This window comes from Pithys albifrons, chromosome 3 (genome assembly GCF_047495875.1).
Source record: "Pithys albifrons albifrons isolate INPA30051 chromosome 3, PitAlb_v1, whole genome shotgun sequence".
NCBI classification, from domain to species: Eukaryota; Metazoa; Chordata; class Aves; order Passeriformes; family Thamnophilidae; genus Pithys; species Pithys albifrons.
In genome coordinates, this window is record NC_092460.1 from 20,652,816 (window position 1) to 20,673,922 (window position 21,107).

The 21,107-nt window shown below is 50.1% G+C and overlaps 2 protein-coding genes across 6 annotated transcripts in view; both read right to left on the bottom strand.

The window, feature by feature from the left end:
• PHF2 (PHD finger protein 2) overlaps positions 1 to 5,627 on the bottom strand; it is a 78,851-nt gene extending 73,224 nt beyond the window's left edge. For 2 of the 3 annotated variants that reach the window (XM_071550912.1, XM_071550911.1), the window contains exon 1: positions 5,090 to 5,627. In XM_071550912.1, the coding sequence (XP_071407013.1) occupies positions 5,090 to 5,187 (98 nt within the window). In that variant the 5' untranslated portion in view covers positions 5,188 to 5,627. The remainder of the gene's footprint in view (positions 1 to 5,089) is intronic. The other variant, XM_071550910.1, reaches the window with a different exon arrangement.
• An 8,102-nt stretch (positions 5,628 to 13,729) lies between these two features.
• FAM120A (family with sequence similarity 120 member A) overlaps positions 13,730 to 21,107 on the bottom strand; it is a 52,014-nt gene continuing 44,636 nt past the window's right edge. For all 3 annotated transcript variants that reach the window (XM_071550914.1, XM_071550915.1, XM_071550913.1), the window contains 2 exons: positions 18,229 to 18,325; positions 13,730 to 15,697 (listed from right to left, as the gene is read on the bottom strand). In XM_071550914.1, coding sequence (XP_071407015.1) covers positions 15,386 to 15,697; positions 18,229 to 18,325 — 409 coding nt within the window. In that variant the 3' untranslated portion in view covers positions 13,730 to 15,385. The remainder of the gene's footprint in view (positions 15,698 to 18,228; positions 18,326 to 21,107) is intronic.

Genomic DNA, 21,107 nt, shown 5'->3' on the forward strand with positions numbered 1-21,107 from the left:
TTAAAGGCCACCTAGATCCAACCCCATAGGCCACAGGCAGGGAAACCTTCCTCTATCCCAGGTTGCTCCAAGTCCTGTCCAACCTGGCCTTGGACACTACAAGGGGTGGGGCAACAATTACAAGGCAACAAACCCACCATCAGTACTGGGACAAGTGTGCCACATGTTCCCACCTCTATGCAGACCTGGACATTTAATAAGAATTTAACTAGAGATATAAAATGGATTTGAAAGGAAAAAAGCTTCTTAAGTTCTCTGGACAGCTTCCAACAGAATTAATAATGCCGTGGTACTGAAAGAAAAGTCGAAGTGACAGCAATTTCAATCTGAAAACTGGAAAACGAGAAGGTTTTAAACAGTTTGAAGTTCCAATCTTCATCCCATTCCATACCACTAACTCACACTTTTAGTACAAAAGTAGGTAGTTTTCTTTGTTTGGGTTGTTTTCCTTCTACGGCAACCAGTGTCTGTGCAGACACTTTATCTATAATAATTACCACGCTTTATGGGCTCTAAACAACTTGGCTTGCTTTTTTTCTGTCAGAGGACAAGAGAAAGCACTCTGGTACAGGCATTAGCATGGCTTATTCACCATAGCTGTTCCCAGGGTAGCAGGCACTGTCCTGCTGACTAACTATTCAGGAAAACTTGAAATAATCTGAAGTTTTTAGTTCTCTGAAAAACCTACATGCCTTGCTCCTATCTGAACTTCACACACGAAAGGAAATCTTTCTGAGCACTGCACTATTAACCTCAGGGACTCCCTCTGCTGTGATAATACCAAAGCAAACAACACTGTAGTTTTAGGATTATCTTCATCTTCAATTTTTACCCAAATTTCCAAATTTGCCCACAGTTAGTGATAAGCCTGATCAAAAGTGAGGAACTGGATGCTGCCATGCAAACCCAGACCTGTTTTTGAAAGGGACGATGTTGAACGTTCCACCACGAGCATAAAATCTCCCCACATGCAGGTTTTAGCTTTGCAGATTTGCACACTTTGCTTTCCTTAAGCAGGCCGTGGTTCAGTCTTTGTGCTGGGGCATCCTCAGCAACCCCAACCATCATTTTAGGCTGCTCTGGTGACTGCATAAACTGCTTTTAGGTAACTAAACCTTTGCTGAAGTTATTGACCTCTGTTAGGTCTGGGGCAGGAAGGTGCAAAGTTTATGAATATACACAGGGTATAAAAATAAATACAAAACCACCTCTCATTTCATTTAGCAAGCAAGACCCCACTCTACAGCACCAGGTGTGTGTTAAAAGAACAGGTAACAAAATACTGCAGAGAAAATGAATAATTTACCTCCCCTCACCCACAGCTGTAACGAGTAACCCCGTACAGATTTCTAGTTGAACAAACTCATACAAAAGGACTTGCATGGCCTTGGATATGAGGTTCTGTAATGTTCCCATTGTAGGCGAGACACTCAGAGACCTGTCCTTATGTACAACTCCTTCCAGCCCTCAGCAACTTGTCAGCAAACCCAGCCCTGCTGCTCCCAGCCACTGGGGAGGCACAGGGGGACAAAGGGTGCCCCTGAGGGGGCTGCCACCCCACTCACAGCTGCCACCCCACTCACAGCTGACACTCCACACACAGTTTCCACCCCACTCCCAGTACCACCAGTCACCCTGGGTGGTCTCAGCTTCTTTGTACACCAAGGCCACTCCCTCCTCCTCTCCTGGCCTTCTCCAAAGTCCCAAGAGCCACCTCCCACCCCAAACAGCCCCACACCCCAGTGTCACTGCTGACTGCAGACCTGGCACAGGGTAACAGGTGGAACAACACCAGGACTCCTCCCTGGGATGGGACCCAAGAGGTGAGGACTCAGCACAGGCACAGGAGTGGCCAGGAGAAAAGTATGGAGTGCCAAGGGTGGCTGTTCAAGGCAGAGGACTGAGGTGTGTGGGATTTCTTTAGTCCAAACAGCCACATGAAAGAACACATGATCTGCACAGAAAGAGGAGTCAAACAGTCCCATGGCTGCTTTGGCATTATTGTCATTTGCCTCGAAGGTCTCCTCCATCCTTTTCTGACAGCTGGAAGCTGCTTGTCTGGAGCAGCTCAGGCAAACAGAGAGTACAGGAATGATCCATCCTCAGTTTCATAAGTCACAGCCAGCATTCTACAAACACATCAGCAGCTCTTGACTCAGCACACAATATTGTCCAAGGGTCTCTGATGTTGGTGTCATAACAGAGGGGCCCAAAAACTTTCAGAGAAAGGCACAGCACTCACTGAAACACTGAAAGTTCTCTGCTCTTTCATCCTACAGTTCAGCAAGACCATCCTGGACAAGCTGACCCAAGCTGCTGACCCATGCAGTCACACAGACAATTTCCATCAGAAGAAGCCTGCCAGGTGTCCATATCAATTCAGTCACCCCATGCAGGCCCAACACCACAATGATGGCAGTGCCCAGGCCAGCGTGGTGACCACTCCAAGGTGCCACCCTCCCTGTCATGCAGGAGGCTGGAGCCAGCGTGAGGGACCACCCTGACATTCCTCAGGATTAAGCAGTGATTTCTGCAGAAAGGTCTAACACCAATTCACAACAGGAAAACTCCCTGGAAAACACAATAAAGGCCACTGGTGACACCTAAAACCCCGGAGAAGCACGAATCCATCCCTCTGGCACAGATATTGGGAAGTGACAAGGAGCAGCAATTCCCAAACTTTCCCAGAGTCCTGCCAGCAAACTGCCAAGGAGCCAGTGGTGGTCTGGAGAGCACTTGTGCCACATGTGGCGAGGGCTCCACTGCCCCATCTCCAGGTTCTAAACTGCAGTACATAAGTTTAAGATACTTTTCATATGTTGAAAATATCAATTTGTCATCAGAACCACCAAACTGGCTGTAGAGATGTTACCTCACCTCAGAGGTGAGGGAGATTGTGACTTCGGTGGGGAGAAACCATGAAAAACATTTCTTTAATTATTTGGGAACTCTCACTAGAAGGGAAACTTGAAAACACCTGATCTGCTTTTACAAAACCATACCAGAAATGACACCTTTTTTCTCCTGAAATGCACACAGTATATCATGATAACAAGAGACAGAAGTATGATTAAATGATGAAAAAACTGGGCAAGCCTCCCGAACCCTACGCAGCTTGGCACACTTGCTCCTTTTTAGTGGCAGCACCTATATAACATTGTAATTTTTGTTTGCAATACTATAACATTGTATTTTTTTGTTGCAGTTTCATATAAAAATTGACACCATGAGTGTTTTGAATGTCCAGGAAAGAGACAAGTTTATATAACTAAATCCTGGTTTTTATTTTCCTTGTTGGCTATTTATTTGTTTGCATAATGCCAAGGAAAGCAAACAAGGCCATAGAGAAGTTGTTTGCTACTAAATGCTCCATGAGCTTCTCGATGCAGTTATCTCAGGTATCTCAGGTTTGGACACAGCAAGAAGTGAACTCCTCTTCAGTTTTTTTCTTTAAAATCAATCTCTGGACACTACCATGAGCTAAGGAAAAAGGGTACTACCCACCCAACCCCCACTCAACAGTGCTACAAAGCAATTCTGCCCCTTTATGCCACAAAATGAAACCCCTTTCCTTGTGCTGCCCACAAAAAGATCATTTGCTTGATCAGTTACAATTAATCTCTTCCCATCAGGTTCAATCAAAATTCACCACCGTGTGCAGGCAGCAAAACTCCTTTTGCTGTTTACCTCTTCAGGAATCCACTGTTCATTCTTTTCATGTTCTTAAACTTTCTAAGTTTCGAGTAAACACGTTTGAGGCTTCTCTCGAGTCTCACCTCGTCATCTGTGCCCGAGTTCTCACTGACACGGGCCAGCGCGCGTCCTTCCAGCCTCCTGTCCCGCACCACACGTGCGGAGCACCCTTCTGCCAGCACTGGCTATTTCTGTATTTTCCTTCCTCTTTCTACAGAGTTTTCCAAAGAAATGGCAGAACATCATCCCTGAAGCCACGGCAAAGTTTCTTGAGCACTGTTTTCCGCGCCTGGGAGACCCGCGGGTGCCCCGGGCCCGACCCCGGGCAGCGCCTCTGGGCTGCCCCGACAGCTCCTCTCACAGAGCGGCAGTCAAACCTGACCTAAGCCCTGACGTACCAAGCTCTCACCCAGGTGATTTACCTGCTTTTAATTGCACTTTTTACACTTTTATCACTCTTGGGGAACTGCTGCGAAGCCGCTGACGCTCCATCCTCCTCCGTCACACCCGGAGGGAGCGAAGGGTCCTGCCGGGGGGCTTCCCCCGCGCCCACCCCGTCCACCTGCTGACCCCGTTCCCCGCACGGGCTGCCCAGGCGCTCCGGCGGCTGTCGCGGATCTCGGTGCCGCCGCCGCCCGTCCCCACCGCACCAGGCACCGCCGAAGTTCCGCCGCCCGCCCCAACTCCGCTGCGGCCGCCCATTGTCTGCGCGCCGGGAGGCGCTTTGGGGAGAAACCAGCAGAAAAGCCGAGTCTGCCGCCCCGCCCGGCCTCCCCCGCCCGCGGCCCCGCCACGGCAGGCCCGGCCCGGGCAGGGCGCCGAGGGGTGCCCGGGGCGGGGGCACAGCCCGGGGGTGCGCGGGGTGGGCGCTGCGCCCGCGGGTGTCCCCGGGCCCCGCACCGGGCGGTGCAGAGCGGACAGTGCCCGCAGCCCCCGGCCCGCCCCGGCCATGGCCGCCCTGTCAGCGCGGAACACCCGCGCCCCGCTCCGCCGCCCCGGGGCACCGCGGGGGCCGCGGCCGCCGTGCCCGAGCCAGAGCCGTCCCCGGGCGGGAGGCCGAGGCGGCGCGGCCGAGCCCGCTGACAGCGCGGCCGAGCCCCGCGTCCCCCGCCCCGGGCCCGGCTCCGGCTGCGGCTGCGGCTCCGGCAGGGACGCGGAGCGGCGCGGGGCGGCCCCATCGCCCGCCCGGGGCACGCACAATGGCCCCGCCGGCGCCGTGTCAGCGCGGGGGGAACAGCTTTGTGCGGCGATCCGGCCCCAGACCCGCAAAACACACAAAACCAGCGCGCGGGCAGCGCGGCTCCTCCTTCCCCGCGCCGGGAGAGGCCTGCGGGGCGCAGCGCGGCGGCTCCGCGGGCGGCGGGGCCGGGGCCGGGCGCGGGGCGCGGTGCGTTACCTGCCGTGGAACCAGTCCTTGCAGGCGTCGCACTCGATCATGAAGCGGGTCACGTCGTAGGGCAGCCGGCAGATGCAATAGACGGGCACCGTCGCCATGTTCGCGCCGCGCCGGAGCCGCTCCGCTCCCGGCCGAGCGCAGCCAGCGGAGCCGCGGGCACGGCGGGCCGGGCGCGGGGGGGCGCGGGGGAGCGCGGGGGAGCGGGCAGGGGGGGAACAAAATAATAAAAAATAATAATAGAAAAAAACGCTAAAAATCGCGGCAGTGGATTTAGGGCTCCCGAGGGGCGGGCGAGCGCTGCCGGAGGACAGGGAAGCGCTGCCCGGAGCCGCGGGCCATGGCCGGGTCCCACCGCCCGCCGGCGCCGCGGGCCGGGGCTCTCTGTTGTTGTTGTTGTTGTTGTCCCTCCAGGATGGTGATTCCCGGTGCTCGGCGATCGCGGCGGTGCCCCCTGGTGACAGCCCGGCGCGGCCTCCCCGGCGGGCCCGGCCTTGCGTCAGCCCGGAGGGAGCGGGGCCGGGCGGAGCCGAGCGGGGCTCCCCGGTCGGGGCCGGGGCCGGGGCGCGGCGGGGGCTCGGCGGAGAACGCGTGTTTGTGTTAACCCCCGCCTGCCGGGAGGCAGCTGCCCAGCCCCAGCGCCCCCGCCCGCCCCGCCGCGGGGCCTGGGGGCGGTGCGGGGGCACCCGCGGGGAGCACTCGGGGATGCGGGGATGGGGACACCCCGCAAGGAGCGCTCGGGGATGCGGGAACGGGGGGACCCAGCCAGAGGCGCTCAGGGATGCGCGGATGGGGGGACCCCGCGAGGTGCGCTCGGGGATGCGAGGATGGGGGAGCGCTCGGGGATGAGGGGACCCCGCGAGGGGCGCTCGGGGATGCAGGGATGAGGGGACCCCGCGAGGGGCTCTCGGGGTTGCTGCGGGAGTGGGGACATGCCGCAGGGAGCTCCGGTGTGCCCCAGCACCAGGACGCCCGCAGGAGTGGCCGTAAGTGCTCGGTGACCCGCAGGAACAACGCCCGGGGGTGTGCGAGTGGGGAGGGCGGGTGGGGCACTGGGATACACACAGGGGTGGTTCACATGAAAAGTATCCAAAAGAATAAGCTGCTTTCTAGTCAGTAAAATCAAATGAGTGGGGGTTTAACTGCCAGGGGTTTTACTGGGGATCAGAATGAGGTGGGCTTTAAGGTTGCCTCCAGCCCAAAGCACCCTGTAATTCTGTGATTGTATGTTTTCTGCTTTTGAATTCACCACCTCTGCTCGCAGCAGCCCTTTCCCCACTGTGACACCAGAGGGATGGTAACGAACACCTTTGTACACACCAAGAATGGATCACAGCAGCACATGGGCTGTGAGGGGACACTGAGCCACTGACTCCAGCCCTGCACGTCCCCACAGACACCAGCCCCTTCCCACTGCAAAGGCCAAAGGGAACCGTGGAGTCTGAGCCCAGGCTGAGGATGAAGAACTTTGCTGCCCCACCATGCCAAGGCTCTGATAGGGGTTAAACAAATGGACTGTGGTGCTTTTGAGGTGATCTCTGTCCCCAGAGTGTTCAGTAGCCACTGACACTTTTCCTTGAGGAGCGAGACCTTCCTACAGAATGCTCATAATGGGTCTTCCAGCTAAGGTGGGATTTTAATTCCGTTATGATGGATTCAGCATCTTGAATCCATTATATGTGGGGATGTGAGTGGGGAATCTTTTATTTGTCTTAAATATTAAAATGGACATTTCTCAGCCTTTTTTCATGGGCCTCTAAAAATCCTCAGAATCACCTGTGGAGGACAAAGGAAATTCCAGGGGCCAAAAAACTTCAGTTTCAAGTTTTTCTACAGAGAGGTGGCTGTTGTTGGTACAGGCAGACTCCACTTTGGATGGCTGAAGAGAGGCAGTCAGGATGGTTCCCCTTACCCACTGCATGTACGTGCACAGGAAGGACTGTCTCACACAGGGCTGTGTGTGAGGGACATTCTCAGCCCCACCACAGGTGGCCTCTGACACGGCTCCAAGTGCAGTGACACAGTGGGAGGCCACAGGCCCATGTCCTAAACTGTGACTTGGTGGGTTTGAGTGTCTCAAGGTGCACCTCTAAAAACCAGCCCTCTGTGAGTTTAAATCAATCTGTCATGCCTTTAATGGTTTGGAGCTTCAGCCAGAAAGTAGAAGAGTGAGTCCTGGGAGTAAGGCAGGTACAGGAGTCACTGCAGAACACACACCTTGACACTGCTCCTCGTGCCAAGGACATCTCCCAGCACTGCTCAGCTCAGAGTTTAAAAGAGCCTCCACAGATTGCAATGCCCTTTGGTACAGGACAGACATGAGGGTACTGGGCTTTGTGTCTCTGCACATCCCGAACACCTGTAGATGCAACCTGAAGGTCTGCCCTCCCTTGCTGAAACCAGTTTTTTTCATGTTATGGAACGTGGAATCACTGGCTGGATCAAGGAACTTGGAGGCCTTTTCCAATCCAAGTGATTCCATGGCTATTTCCTGAAGCACTTGTGAACACAGCAGCTCCTCCACACCACATCCTGTGCCCATTTCCCTTTCCCAGTTGTTTATGGGCTTTGCTCACCCAGCCCATGCAAGCTGTAAATAATCATACCCTTCTCACCTTTCCTCAGTGCCATGAGCACCTCCATGCAAACAGGCATGTTCCAAAGCACCCCTGGAATTCCAGCCCTCAGTGTCCCCACTGTGGCCAAGGGTGAGTCTCTGACTGCCACTGGGGTTTGGTGCCCACCCTGAAGGGCAGCAGGGCCAGGTGTGGGTGCAGCCAGATGCTCCTGGGGGCTGGAACCATGTCCAGATCCTCATCCAGCACTGGCGCCCAGGTGATCCCAAACCCAGCAGCAGAGTGGTGTGTCCCTGTGTTCACTCCTGTTTTTACAGTGTCCATGTTTTTAATCCTTTCCTCTGCAAAGTCCGTTGGGCCATCTGTGCTGGATGATGCTGGAGCTGACACTGCATGGAAATGCAGTGTCTCTGTTCTGGCAGCTCAGACATCTTTGACAGGGACTGGTGGATAAAAAAACTTATGGGTGAGGTTGTCCCACTGTCCTCAGTTCTCCAGGAGCATTTTGAGCCAAAAGGTGCCTGGAGGCCTCAGGCAGTGAGGGTGAGCAGTGAAGCTGTGCCCAGCTGCCTCAGCACAACATCACTTGATCATCAAGTTCACTTGTTTGAAATATTAAAGTGATACTTCAACTGATAAATATATTTAATTTGATATTTTAAAATATGAAATATTTCATATCAATTAATTATTAATTAATAACTTTTTTAAAGCCAATCGGGAAAAAGTTAGTGGCACAGGCCCAAACAGAACCAGAGACCCTCTATCCAGTGGCTGCAGACCCTCTGGGTGGCAGCAGGTGAATCATGGAATCACAGCATCACTGAGGTTGGAAAACACCTCCAACATCACAGAGTCGAAACACAAAACTTAAAACTGCCAAGGCCACCACTAAACCACGTCTCCAAGTGCCACATCTACATGTCTGTTACATCCACCACTGCCCTGGGCAGCCTGGGCCAAGGCTGGACAGCCCTTTCAGGGAAGAAATTTTCCTTAATATCCAACCTACACCTCCACTGGTACAAGTTGAGATTGTTTCCTCTTGTCCAGTCCCTTGCTCTCTGGAAGCAGAGCTTGACCCACACCAGCTCCCCCCTCTTGTCAGGGAGTTGGAGAGGGTGAGAAGGTCCCCCTTGAATCTCCTTTTCCCCAGGCTGAGCCCCTCCGGATGCTTCCTCGGATGCTTCTCAATGAATGTTCCCATTGCCCAACCCAGCATGAGGAGCCCTGGGCCTGCAGCACATGAGGAGAGCTGCTGCTGCCATCCTGTAGCTCGTGGTGGGGGACAGTGTTCCCAGGAGTATCCAGGTGACCAGGGAGCAGCTGTCTCACCTACCGATGGTGACATCCGGAGGTCAGGACAGCCTCTCTCTGCTCCTTCCCTTCAGGCAGTGCCACTCGCACCCCGAGCCCTCCTATCCCTCCCCTGGTGTGGTGCTTAAAGCAGGTTTGGGCTTCTCAGAGCAGGGGGAAGTACCACTGGAGATTTTTGAGATTTCCAGGTTTTTTTACCTTTTACTGTGCACTCCCTACAATTTCCTGCAGTGGTGCAGACAAGTCCCTGCTAATTGGGTGATGCCCAGGAACTTTAGCCACGTTGTCCCCACAGCCATTTCCATGTGGCTGTAGGGAAGGAAATACAGCCAAGCAAATTCTCCATGGACACAGTTACTCCTGAAGTGTTTGCAGCCATCAGTGAATCCATCCCTGCCACCAGGATTCCTGAGCTGCAGCAGGAGAGGGGCAGGCAGGTGGCAATATCCATCCAACATCACATTTATATTAATATCAATTATTAGTATTAATTTATACTAGTATATTAATGCTTCATATTCCATCCTACAATGTGATGCCATGTACCATGCTGACAGGGAGGAGTTACTGCACTGGGCTTTGGTGTCCCACTTACATTAAATTGTGTATTTGTTGTCAGTCACTAGAACCTGCAGAACACACTGGCAAAAATCCAGACTTTGACCTTCCTGTCAGCTGTCAATAAAACTTACCAGTCTTTGTTATAAGTTTTTAATTTTTCATTATTTTATTTTATGCTATTGATTTTATTTTACTTATTTTCATTTAATTTACTTGGGGGCCCAGGTTGAGGCAGAAGTGGAGAGGGCAGGGGCCTGCCTGTGGCAGCACCAGCAGCAAGGCAGCCTCAGTGACTCCACCTGGGCACTCCATGTCCTGGGTGGTTCTGGGCTGGGTGGCTGTGGAATGTGAGCAGAGCCTGCAGTTCCCTGCCATGAGCAGACCCAGTGTCTTCATGGTGTGTCTTTGTCACGGTGTTCTGTATTTGTATGTACTTAAGAGGGAAAAGAGGACCACAAAGAGCATGTCTGCATTTTCTTCATGTTACAGGGGTGGAGAAACAGCTCCTCACCATCCTTATATTTAGGATACAGCCCAGCCCAGGATACCAAACCCCCCACCATACCCAACAGTGCAGAAACACCTCTGTGGTGTCTTTTCCCTGAATTCTACAGCAGGTGCAGGGATGTCACCTTGTACCAAGCCTGGTGCCAGCAGCCAGCACTTGTTTTGGCAGTAGACATGTTTCATCCAACGTGCTTCTGAAGCCCAAAGCCCCTGTGGCAGGAGAGGTCTTGCTGGCCACATCTCTTTGCTCACTGTCCATGTCATGTGTGCAGTTCTCACTGAACATGGCCTTCAGGGAAATAACTTCAATAAAATAGAAATTAAACAGACACAGCAGTGCCCAGTGCCCCTGGATTGGGGCAGGGAAAAACAAAACCACCCCCCACACCCGTCACTGCATCCAGGAGGTGAAACGGAATTGGATCCTCACGTGGAAGAGCAAAACGGGAAGAGTGGGAGGGTCAGCACACCAGTGATGGGAGCAGCAGGGAGCAGAGGGCAGGCTGGGGCAGATGGGGCAGAGATGGGTGTCAGCATCTTGGCACAGCCCTGCTCAGGCCATGGTCACTGTGGTCACCATGGACACCATACGGGGGCTACTTATCCAGGGTGCCCTATGGCTGGGCTGGGATCTGTCCCAGTGCACATCATGGCACTGATAAGCAGATCAGTGGTACCAGTGCTGCCCTGTTCCCGTTCCCGTTCTCATCCCCGCCGGGGCTCCCCCCGCGCTCCGGCCGAAGGGTCGCGGGTCCCGGGGGCTCCCCACAGCCCGGAAAATCCCCCGCTCTCCGGGAGGTTTCAGCGCGGTGTCAGGGCGGCAGCGGCTCTGCGGGGCCGGGCTGGTGACGCAGCGATGGAGCGACAGTCCCGGCACGGCCCCGCGGGCGCGGAGGGGAAATGCGGTGGCGGGGCCCTCCTTGGCCGCGGGAGGGGCTGCGGCCCCCGCGACATCCACCGAGGGCTCCGCCCGCCCGGGACACGGCGCTGCCGAGCACGGAGCCTGGCCCGGTCAGGCCCGGCCCCGCAGCATCCTCGGCCCGGTCCGGTCCGGCCCGGCCCCGCAGCATCCCCGGCCCGGTCCGGTCCGGCCCGGCCCCGCAGCATCCCCGGCCCGGTCCGGTCTGGCTCGGCCCCGCAGCATCCCCGGCCCGGTCCGGCCCGGCCCCGCCGTCCGGGAGGGCCGGGGGGTTGCGGGCACGGCCGAGCTCGGGCGCGGCATCTGCCGATGGCCGCCGCTCGTTAACACAAACAATTAGCGAGGACGGCCCGCGGAGGAGCCCGGATGCTGCAGCTGCTGGCACGGCACGGCACGGGCAGCAGCCGCAGGGCCCGCCCTAATGGCTGATTCTCCCGGTTTAACTCTTGTCTTGGGGCTGAATAACGAGACACTGCTCACACATGCCTTACCGGGAAGGTGCTCAGACCCTGGACAGGCTTCCTGGAGAGCTGGTCGGTGGCCCAATCTGTCAGTGTTCAAGGGGCATTTGGACAACGCCCTTAATAATGTGCTTTAAATTTTGGTCAGCCCTGAAAGAATCAGGCAGTCGGACACAATGATCCTTATGGGTCCCTTCCAACTGAAATATCCTATCCCTTTCCTATCCCTATCCCTATCCCTATCCCTATGCTATGCTATGCTATGCTATGCTATGCTATGCTATGCTATGCTATGCTATCCTATGCTATGCTATCCTGTCCTATCCCGTCCTATCCCATCCTATCCTATCCTATCCTATCCTATCCTATCCTATCCTATCCTGTCCTGTCCTGTCCTGTCCTGTCCTGTCCTGTCCTGTCCTGTCCTGTCCTGTCCTGTCCTGTCCTATCCTATCCTATCCTATCCTATCCTATCCTATCCTATCCTATCCTATCCCATCCTACCCTATCCCATCCCATCCCATCCCATCCCATCCCATCCCATCCCATCCCATCCCATCCCATCCCATCCCATCCCATCCCATCCTAATCTCCTATCCTCTTATTCTATCTATCCTTACTGTGTTCTTTTCTATCCTATTCATAAACTCAGGTGTAAAAGATGTTCTTCAGGAGCAAGCCCAGGCAGTGCCGGGTCATTCCACAGGATCACCAATTGCAGGGTCAGTTTAACTCTTTGGAAGGACTCAATTAATGCAAAATGCATCTCTCCTGCAGGGAGGTGCCCAGAACAGCAGGCAGGAGCCCTGTACTTGTTCCCGAGGGGCAGGTTCACAGAGCATCACTGGGCTCTCACAGCCCATCTGTCCCTGCTCAGTCCCAGCATTCCCACCAGCCCACCCCAATCCCCTGGTATCCCACACCACTCCAATCCCTCATTGCTGACCCACCACAGGCAGGAAAAACACATCTGGTGCTGTCCCTGGGTCTGACGCTTCCAGCCAGGAGCTGGGTAGCTGTGGGATCCTCCCGCCGGGAGGATGCTCCCATCAGCACCTCCTGACAGCCAGAGGTTCATCCTCCTCCCACCCCAGCATGGCTTAAGCCCCTACAGGGCAATGGCAGAGATTTAAATGGGTGACACAGAAAATCCGGGCCCCAGGTCAAGAACACATGTCACACAAGCCAAACTTCTTCACCATGATTTCTGGAAAAAGTAAATGCAGTACCTGTCACCGGGGTCACGAACTTATTAATGTCCTGGACCCCCATACCCTAATCTTGGTCACACTGTAATGTACAGCTTGTCACACCTTGGCTGCCCGTGGGAAAACACTGCTGGGGCACAGTGACCCTGAGGAAAGCAGCCACTACCCACAGCCTGGCACAGCCATACAAGGGACCCCTCCCATGCACCCCTGAGTTTGCTGACGGTAGTTATTCCATGTCAGAATCCATGTTGGGCTTGAAAAAGGAAACTGCTGGGAAATGGAACCTGCATGAGAAGCAGAGTGGGGAACGCTGTCAGAACAGACAAGCACTAACACGGGGTAACACTGCATGGGAGCAGGAGGGCATGGACACGGTCCCTCCAGAATGCTGCAGTGGGATCTGATGGGGGAGAGGAAGAGAGGTTGCTGTCACTTGTGCAAAGCATGGCTGGGAAGGGCAGAGCCCACCGCCTGGCACAGACAGCAGGGAGGGGGCGCGTGTGGGCACCAGGGCCAGCAGGGTGGAGCAGGGCCATGCCCCAGCTCAGCAGCTCCCCAACATGCACCAAGATGTAAATCTGCACCTCACATTCTGTCAGGTGGACCCATGATGTTGAGCAAACTCCTGCCTGATAGAGAAACTGGTTCCCAGCTCTGCAGAGCTGGCACAGGCATTGCCAACCACCTTGCGTATCAAACTCTGCAAGCACCTGGGGCTGAACTTTTTCTTCTTTAAAAAACCTGCCTTCATTATTTTGTGTCTTCTTTGCATCTCATCCACCACCTGACATTTAAAGGGAACACCTGAAGGAGCTGCACACACCAGCAAGGCCAGAGCACGACTGACCAGGTGTGGTGTCCCCCAGCAGCAGGTGAAGCCCAGAATCACAGAATGGTTTGGGCTGGGAGGGTTAAAGCTCATCCACTTCCCATTCCCTGCCATGGGCTGGGGTACCTTCCACTAGACCAGGTTGCTCCAAGCCCCATCCAACCTGGCCTTGAACACTTCCAAAGAACACACCAAAAGCCATACATCCCTCCTGTGCCTTCTGGGAAGGACACCACGGAGCCTGCCAACTCAACCACTTGACTTGGGCATAGGAAAAACTTTTATTTACATGTTAATTAAAAAAATACTTGACAAAAAAGGCATACAGTATTTTATACTAAAAGAATAAAGATTTTTATTAAGCACTGTAAGTTGCATTCAATAGCCTTCAAAGACACCACACCACAATCCATCTACAACCAGCCAAACCCAACAGTAGTTCATTCTTGCACAATCCATGAGTTGGGGCAGAACTCCCTTCAACTTACATTAAGATACCTACTTAGCTCTGGCGGGCAGGGAATGGGGAATTACACCTCATTTCTGATCACTAATGTGTGATGAAGAGCATCAGGAGAATTATATGAAAACGAATATAAAGAAATGATTCTGATTTTGAAGTACATTAAGTTTGGAAACACTAACAAAAACATCAAAATGATACAGGTATATTTGCTTATACTAAATTCTTGATGGGAAAGTTCTCAAGAACAAGCCATTTGTTTCCTGCTACAGAAGGGGGGTACTTTTTTTTTTGAAGATCAAAGCGTTTTTTTTTGTTTTTCACAGATTTTCATATTTGCTAATATGAAGGCATAAAACAGCAACAGAGAACAATAATGCATACAGCAATGAGTACACCAGGGTAACGTTGATATTCAAAACGGCTAGATAATTTTTTTTTTAAAGTTTTAGAATAAATGCAACAGAGGTCAATAACCACAAAATTTTAAGGTTAGAGCAAGATCAGTCAATGACTAAACATAGTTAACATCTTTTATAGGACTATTACTGATTATTAGCTTTTTTTGTTTTGCAAATGGGCACAGTACTTGTAAGAATGGAAGAAAGAGGACAATAACATGCATAATATTAACTACACACTTTAAAAATCATGAACCATGCAGAAGTTTAGCTCAAATAGTAGTACTAATGGTCTACGTCTGATTCAAAACCACATAGTTCATTGATCACGGATGCATGGTATTAGTCACAAAAAGTTTCCCAACACATTGTGTTTGTTTTGAAAGGTCGTTTGCATCTTCTATGATATCAAGTTTATCTCCGTTTAACTCGCTCATAACATATGTATGATGTCTATTGAACTCAGCAGAACTGCAGTGTTACTGAGAATTGGTAGTTTCGAGAGTTTGCACATTTTAACACAAAAGAACCACGGCAACGGTGATGAGATTTCAGAAAGAAAAAACTGTGGTTGTGCCTTTTTCCCCCCATAATCATGAAATCAAAGCCTTAAAGAAAGCTTTATTGTGACACAGTAATGCAAAATCAAATATAATGGCATACATATGGTGCCAAGTACTAAAAATTATAGTTTTAAGCTATATATACTTAAAGACTGCCAAAATTTGTTTTCTTTATATTTCAAAAAACAAAACTACAAGCTTTTGTCATAACCAGTTTAAACTTTATGTATACTTCATTTTAAGTGCGGGAGTCAAATGCTCTTCATTCTCTTTTTTTTTTTGTTTTATTGTAGCATTTTGACTACAACTGGTTAAAACTAAAAAAATGTGTTGTTTAAATCTCTGACATCAAAGAGGGATCCGAATTTCCAAAGTCCTCATTTTTCTCTTACGGAAAGGAAAAAATGTACGTAACTGTAGGCTCTCTTTCTTTCCAGATATTCCTAATCCTGACCCTTCCCAACATCCTTCACCCTCTATAAAAAATAAGTTTACTCTTCTTTTTTTAAGACAGTGGCCTCAAGAGCGTCATCTTTATGGCAAACACTGTCTGCATTTAGTGCATTTAAGTGAGGATTCGTATTGCACATTTTAGAGTCATTACTCAAGGCACTTTCAGACTGATTGGAAGCCCTGATGTCTCCTGTATTCCCATTCATCTGGGAAGCTGGTTTTTCCTCAGTCACAACTCCATTTTCAGCCAGGGATCCATCTGAAGACACAAGTGAGGATTTAGATTCCTCGGATTTTGACTTAAGTTCTTTGGCTACTTCTTCTGCTGAAGCAGCATAAGGAGGTTTGCCCTAGTTGTTAAAAAAAAAAACAGAAGAGAATTACTGAAGAACGAGTGCTATAAACGTATATAATGTACAGTCTGATACAAGGACATCACAACAGAAAGCATGCAGGGCACAGGCTCAAGAGTGAACACACAGTATCAGGCATTTGCTGAAAGAAATGGCCCAAAGAATACAAAGAGGAGAGGAATTTAGGTGTTACCCAGAGCCTTCTGATGCTCCTGGGGCAAATGCCTTAGTGCCAGGCTCGGTATTTCACAACATCAGAGGTACATAAATGTCTGGAAGCACCAAAACTGAGAATCGAGGCACAGCTGAGCTCTGCTGCTTGGTTCATGTGTGCTGTGATTAAATGGCAGGGTTACACGTTGCTCACATTCAAGCCCCACTGTTTTCAGACAGTGTTTAAAGGACTGCAGAGGCACCGAGCAGTGTTCTCTGCACCAGGCTATGCTTCCAACCTTAGGAGAGGGATTCCATACAGAAAGCATATAGTAAAATCTTACATAACTGAGTAGAGCCATAAAACCCAGATTGATGCAGCATACAATTGTAGCAGCATACAATTAGTTTTTCAGTATCTCTAATTAATCTTAGCAATCCAGAAACATAATAGGCTTTAAACAAACCAAAATAAGCAGGTTGGGCTGCTAAGAAGCAGCACACTGGTCTGTCACACTGTCCACAAAGTCAAGTGCTAAGAAATGGCTTAAAACAGGGCCACTTGATACACCTCCAATAGCAGCAAACCCCTCCATTTTCACCTGCTGCTGGGCTGCTGAAGGATTTTACAGAAGGATTTTTGCAGGTGAGCCAGAGTTGCTGTTCTCTAGCATTCTTATTATCCAGTTAAGCACAAACAATTCTCACTCCCACTGCACTGGCAGGGGACTGGCCCATGAAGACAAGGGACACTGATCACCTCTGACAATGTGCCTCTTTATAGGTGTTACTAAGTTCAGCTTTTAAGACATGCTTTTGTTTCATTCCAGATCAAGAGTGAAAGGACTCATCCTGGGACAAAACAGGCCACTCTGGTGTGTTTGATAAAAAAAAAACAGCTCATTTCGGTCAGACTCCCAGCCCCTGGGGAGGAGGTGACTTGGGCTGAGCCCAGCTCTGCAGACAGCCCTCCCCAGCCCAGGCTGTGAGCTCGGGTACACCAGCACCACTCAGCCTGAACCGGGCATCACAACCTACTCACTATACAGGAAGCTTCCCAAGTTCTCCCTGCCATGGGCACTTTAAATCACCATTTTTCTCTTCCTGTACAAGGAAAATACTACAGGGATTTGATGACCACAAAATGCAGTGAGCTCAGGATGAGTCCATGGAAAATGCCATTTATCTTTCTTCTCTAGGACAATTTTACACACAGGTCCTTGTGATCACAAGTATTTACCATCCAAATTACATGTAATTAATAAAAATGTGAAATATCCAACCCTGATGCCACTTGCCAAGACATCTGCAGGTACTACCTGACCTACACTTCTGTAAGTACACCTGGAGTAAGCCTGGAATATTTGGGAGCTCCTTTTCAGGGTTTCCTTTTTTTCAGAGGTTAAGGTAATCAGAAATTAGATACTCCATCACTAACACAGTGGTTTCTCTTCTATTCAAAGATGTGAACTTTCAGATAAATAAGCACATTTGTAAATGTGTAGAGTCTGTGTACACAGAAATTTAAAAAGGAAGTATTTGAATTTTCACACCTGGAAAACAGTAATTTTTATGCTAGTTAATAGTTGCTTCATTATCTGTTGAAGAACATTCCCTCTCTTACTGTCTGACACCTGCAAACACCCCCCTACTCTCAGGTATTCCTGACAAATGGCATGTCCATATGACTTATGTATTGTGGAAGGTTTTCCAGCTACTTACTACTCATTCCTCCATTACTGCTGGGGTTTGCATGAACAGTGCAAACTGCAGAGCAGTCAAAACCATGGAAAAGGGAGGAAAACAGAACTCTGAAGCAACAGGCATTTCATACAGATCAGCAGCTTGGTCAGCTCTATTTGATGGATCCACAGAAAAGACCAAAGTCAGGATCCATGGACACTTCTCAGATTGTCACTGGAAAGGAATCTGGGCTCATGGGACAAAGGTTGCTCTGCTGCTCCTGAGAAGTTTAGAGCCAGCTCTTGTATCTGGGACTCTCCAGCAGCAAAGATCCTTCCCTGTTACAAACTTTCCTTCATGAGGTTGGACCGCGGTCCCAGAAAACAAGCTGGGGAAGAGCAGGGGCAGGAACAGAACTGCTAATTAGTTTCAGTTTTGTATTTCTGCCATTTTCCTAAATTCTTCTACTCCCACGACTGTTATGAGCAGTGTAGGCACAGGATTCATGGCAAAATACATTCTTCCACGTCCATCTTCAGAAGCAAAATTTGTTAAGTGAGATGTGCCACCAGCCTGTCCTGGTGCAGCTCAAAGCCACTCAGCTGTCACAGTGGTGCCGGTCCGGAGAGCAGCCCAGCCCAGCCCAGCCCAGCAGGTCCCACAGAGCCAAGTCAGGCACTTGGCTTCATTACCTGAATTGCTCCCTGGCTTTTATAACCTCGCCCATAGTACCTTCCACCTCTTCCGAAAGTTCTTATCACCGGAGTGGAGATAACTCCTCTGGGACGCCTGCAGATGTGGGGGAGAGAGGAGAAACACACACTCATCAGCTTTGTTTACAACTGCTTTACATTTCATTTTGCTGGAATATTTTTCTGGAATATTTTTCCCTAGCTTTACTGCCTAGGGCCTTAAAGATACATCCTTAGAGAAGCAAGATGACTAATTCTGAATTACAGGGTTCTACTACTCCCAAGTGTATCAAACTCAACAAACCTTTTGGGTTTGGAGTGATAAAGTGTCTATTTCTCTATTTCCCTTCCAGAGAAACAATGAATGATACTTTTAAGCTCTACAGAAGCATTTTCCAAGTGTCAAATTATCCTCACAGCACTTTAAAACCAGAGCTCAAAATACTTTCACCTTACAAAAATAGCAATTTGAACCACTTACAAGGTCATTTTCCCCATTTAATAACACTTCCCCCATATAAACATGTGAGACAGATGGGATCTGATAAAAGAAAGTGAGGCAAAACGCAAAATCACTTCGGTTTTGATGGGAGAATACAAAATTACCTAAGAAACTGAGAGAATAAAGAAGTTTCATTTGTATCTGGCACGTGGCAATTGATAACCTGGGATGCTTTCCAGGGAAGGCTCTCAACTTGGACACATCAGATGGTGATTTTTGGTGTGATTCAGTACAGATTAGATCAGACCACAACAAATTTTCTCACCTTGGCCTCAAGTAGCGCCAGGGAAGATTGAGATTACATAGTAGAAAAAATTTCTTTATGGAAAGGGTTGTGAAGCCTTGGCACACGCTTTTCCAAGCATAACGATTCCATGATTCAGGTGCAACTCTTTTAATTCCATCAACTGCAGGAACTCCCTTATCATTATGCCAAAGATACCATTCCCCTAAAATTGCCTTTTATTTTCTCTACTAGAAGTATTGGATTGATCCAGAAGTACAGGATTGCTCTGTGCTTCCTCTGAATCTCCTGCCTGATTCCAGAAGGTCCCGTATGACACTGGCCTGTGGCCCCCCAGCCTCTTCACACACACTGTGAATTCCCAAACTGGGCAGTAAGAAACTAAACTCTGGGGTTTAAAAGAAACAGCAGAGAATGAAGAGGGAAAAGTTGTGCTTTGCATGTGAGTCACCCTCACTGTGTTCCTTCCTTATCTACCCCACTGGCCCTCTTTTTACAAAGTGGAACTGTGCTCTTTAAGGAGCTGAGTAAGACTTCCCCCACCTTCACAAAATCACACCGAATATATTGATGGATCAAAGCCAATACAAAACAGCTGGTATAATTTTACACAGTAAGAACATCTGAGCTCAGTGGCTTCCTTCCAACTCAGCAGACTCCAAACTTCTCCAATTCTGTCTTTAGGGCAGAACCCTTAACAGGAGCATGTTTTCCTACTGGTTGTATTTTAGTATCTGACCCAACAAACAGGTAAGCTGTTTGCAGTCATTTTTCATCTTTGACTAGTATTGGTAACTCTACATGTGAAGAACTGCCCATTGGTGGTGATTTGATGGAAACAGGAAGATTTGGCATTGACAGTTTTCCTGTCTTTCTGAGGTGACAATTTGCACCCAAACCGTACTGCCTAAAGACAGTACCTCCAAGAAAAAGAAACTTTAAGTAGTTTATCTCAACTCAAAAGCTACGATTGGAAAATCTTATTTCTCTGTGACAAAGGATCTGGCAAGAGCAGTGACACCCTTTCAGTGATCTGCTTCCAAGATAAGGAGAGCTCTCACTTCCTGGCTACAATGTTCTGTATGAATTCAGCTATTTCCCTCTTCAGGAGATGGAGGAACTCCTACCCTGCATGTGTGTGCCAATGTAAGGTAGCTCGGACCCTGAGGGTGCCCCAGATGCTCCTAGGGGTGCTCTGGCAGAGAGAGGCTTTGGGCAGGACCAACCACCACCAGGACATTTCCCACATACAGTGCAGGACACTGAGAGATGCAACCAGCTCTGCTGGAGGCCACTCTTCTGTTCAGGCATCCTCATGGAAAACAGAACTGATGACCATTCAATAACCTCATTTCAATGGTGAAAAGGTTATTTTGTCTGCTGCTACCCAAAGGACCCTCGTGCCTCCTCATGTGTGCTCATTCCCACTGTCTCCAGCTGTTGCTTTGGAGCAGTGCAGGGGTCCCACACACCCCACACAGATACCTGACAGCTGTCTAAAACACCTAAACCAATACTCAGTGCTTCTGTTTTCGCAACTAAATCTCATTCTGGAGAATAAAGTGGCCTCAAAGGTGAGCCCTGCCCTCACACCAACGCTGTGAGCTGCTGCTGAAACTGTTAATCTTTGCTTCTGCTGCTCCTGCCTCTTCCTGTCCCCACAGCAGCTCCATTCTCCCAGGGCTTCAGATCAACCCATCTCCTCACTCAGCCCAAGACAGGCACTCCAACAGCTCTGGCTGACTCCAGCACGAAGCTTTATAGCGCACATTTGGGTAAACTGACAGAAAGTGGAATTCATGCAGTGCAGTTTTTCAGACTGCAGTTCCCTGACTCAAGGTGGCACAAATGCATCACCTCTACTTCATTCCTAATACAGACAGACATAATATAAGTCCTGTTACCTTGGGACTGTCACCTGTTATAGACACAAACTTTAATTAAAGGTAGGAGAGTTCTGTTAAGGCACAGAACCAGCAAGCCTATGGAAAAAACATAATCATAAACGTAATGGACTAGGTATTTTTCTAATAAAATACTTTTTTAAAGTACTTTAGACATGTTGTGCACCTGTAACTTCAGCTGTAATTCAATGAAGTGGAAGAGCCAAAGAAATTAATATTCTTTTAAACA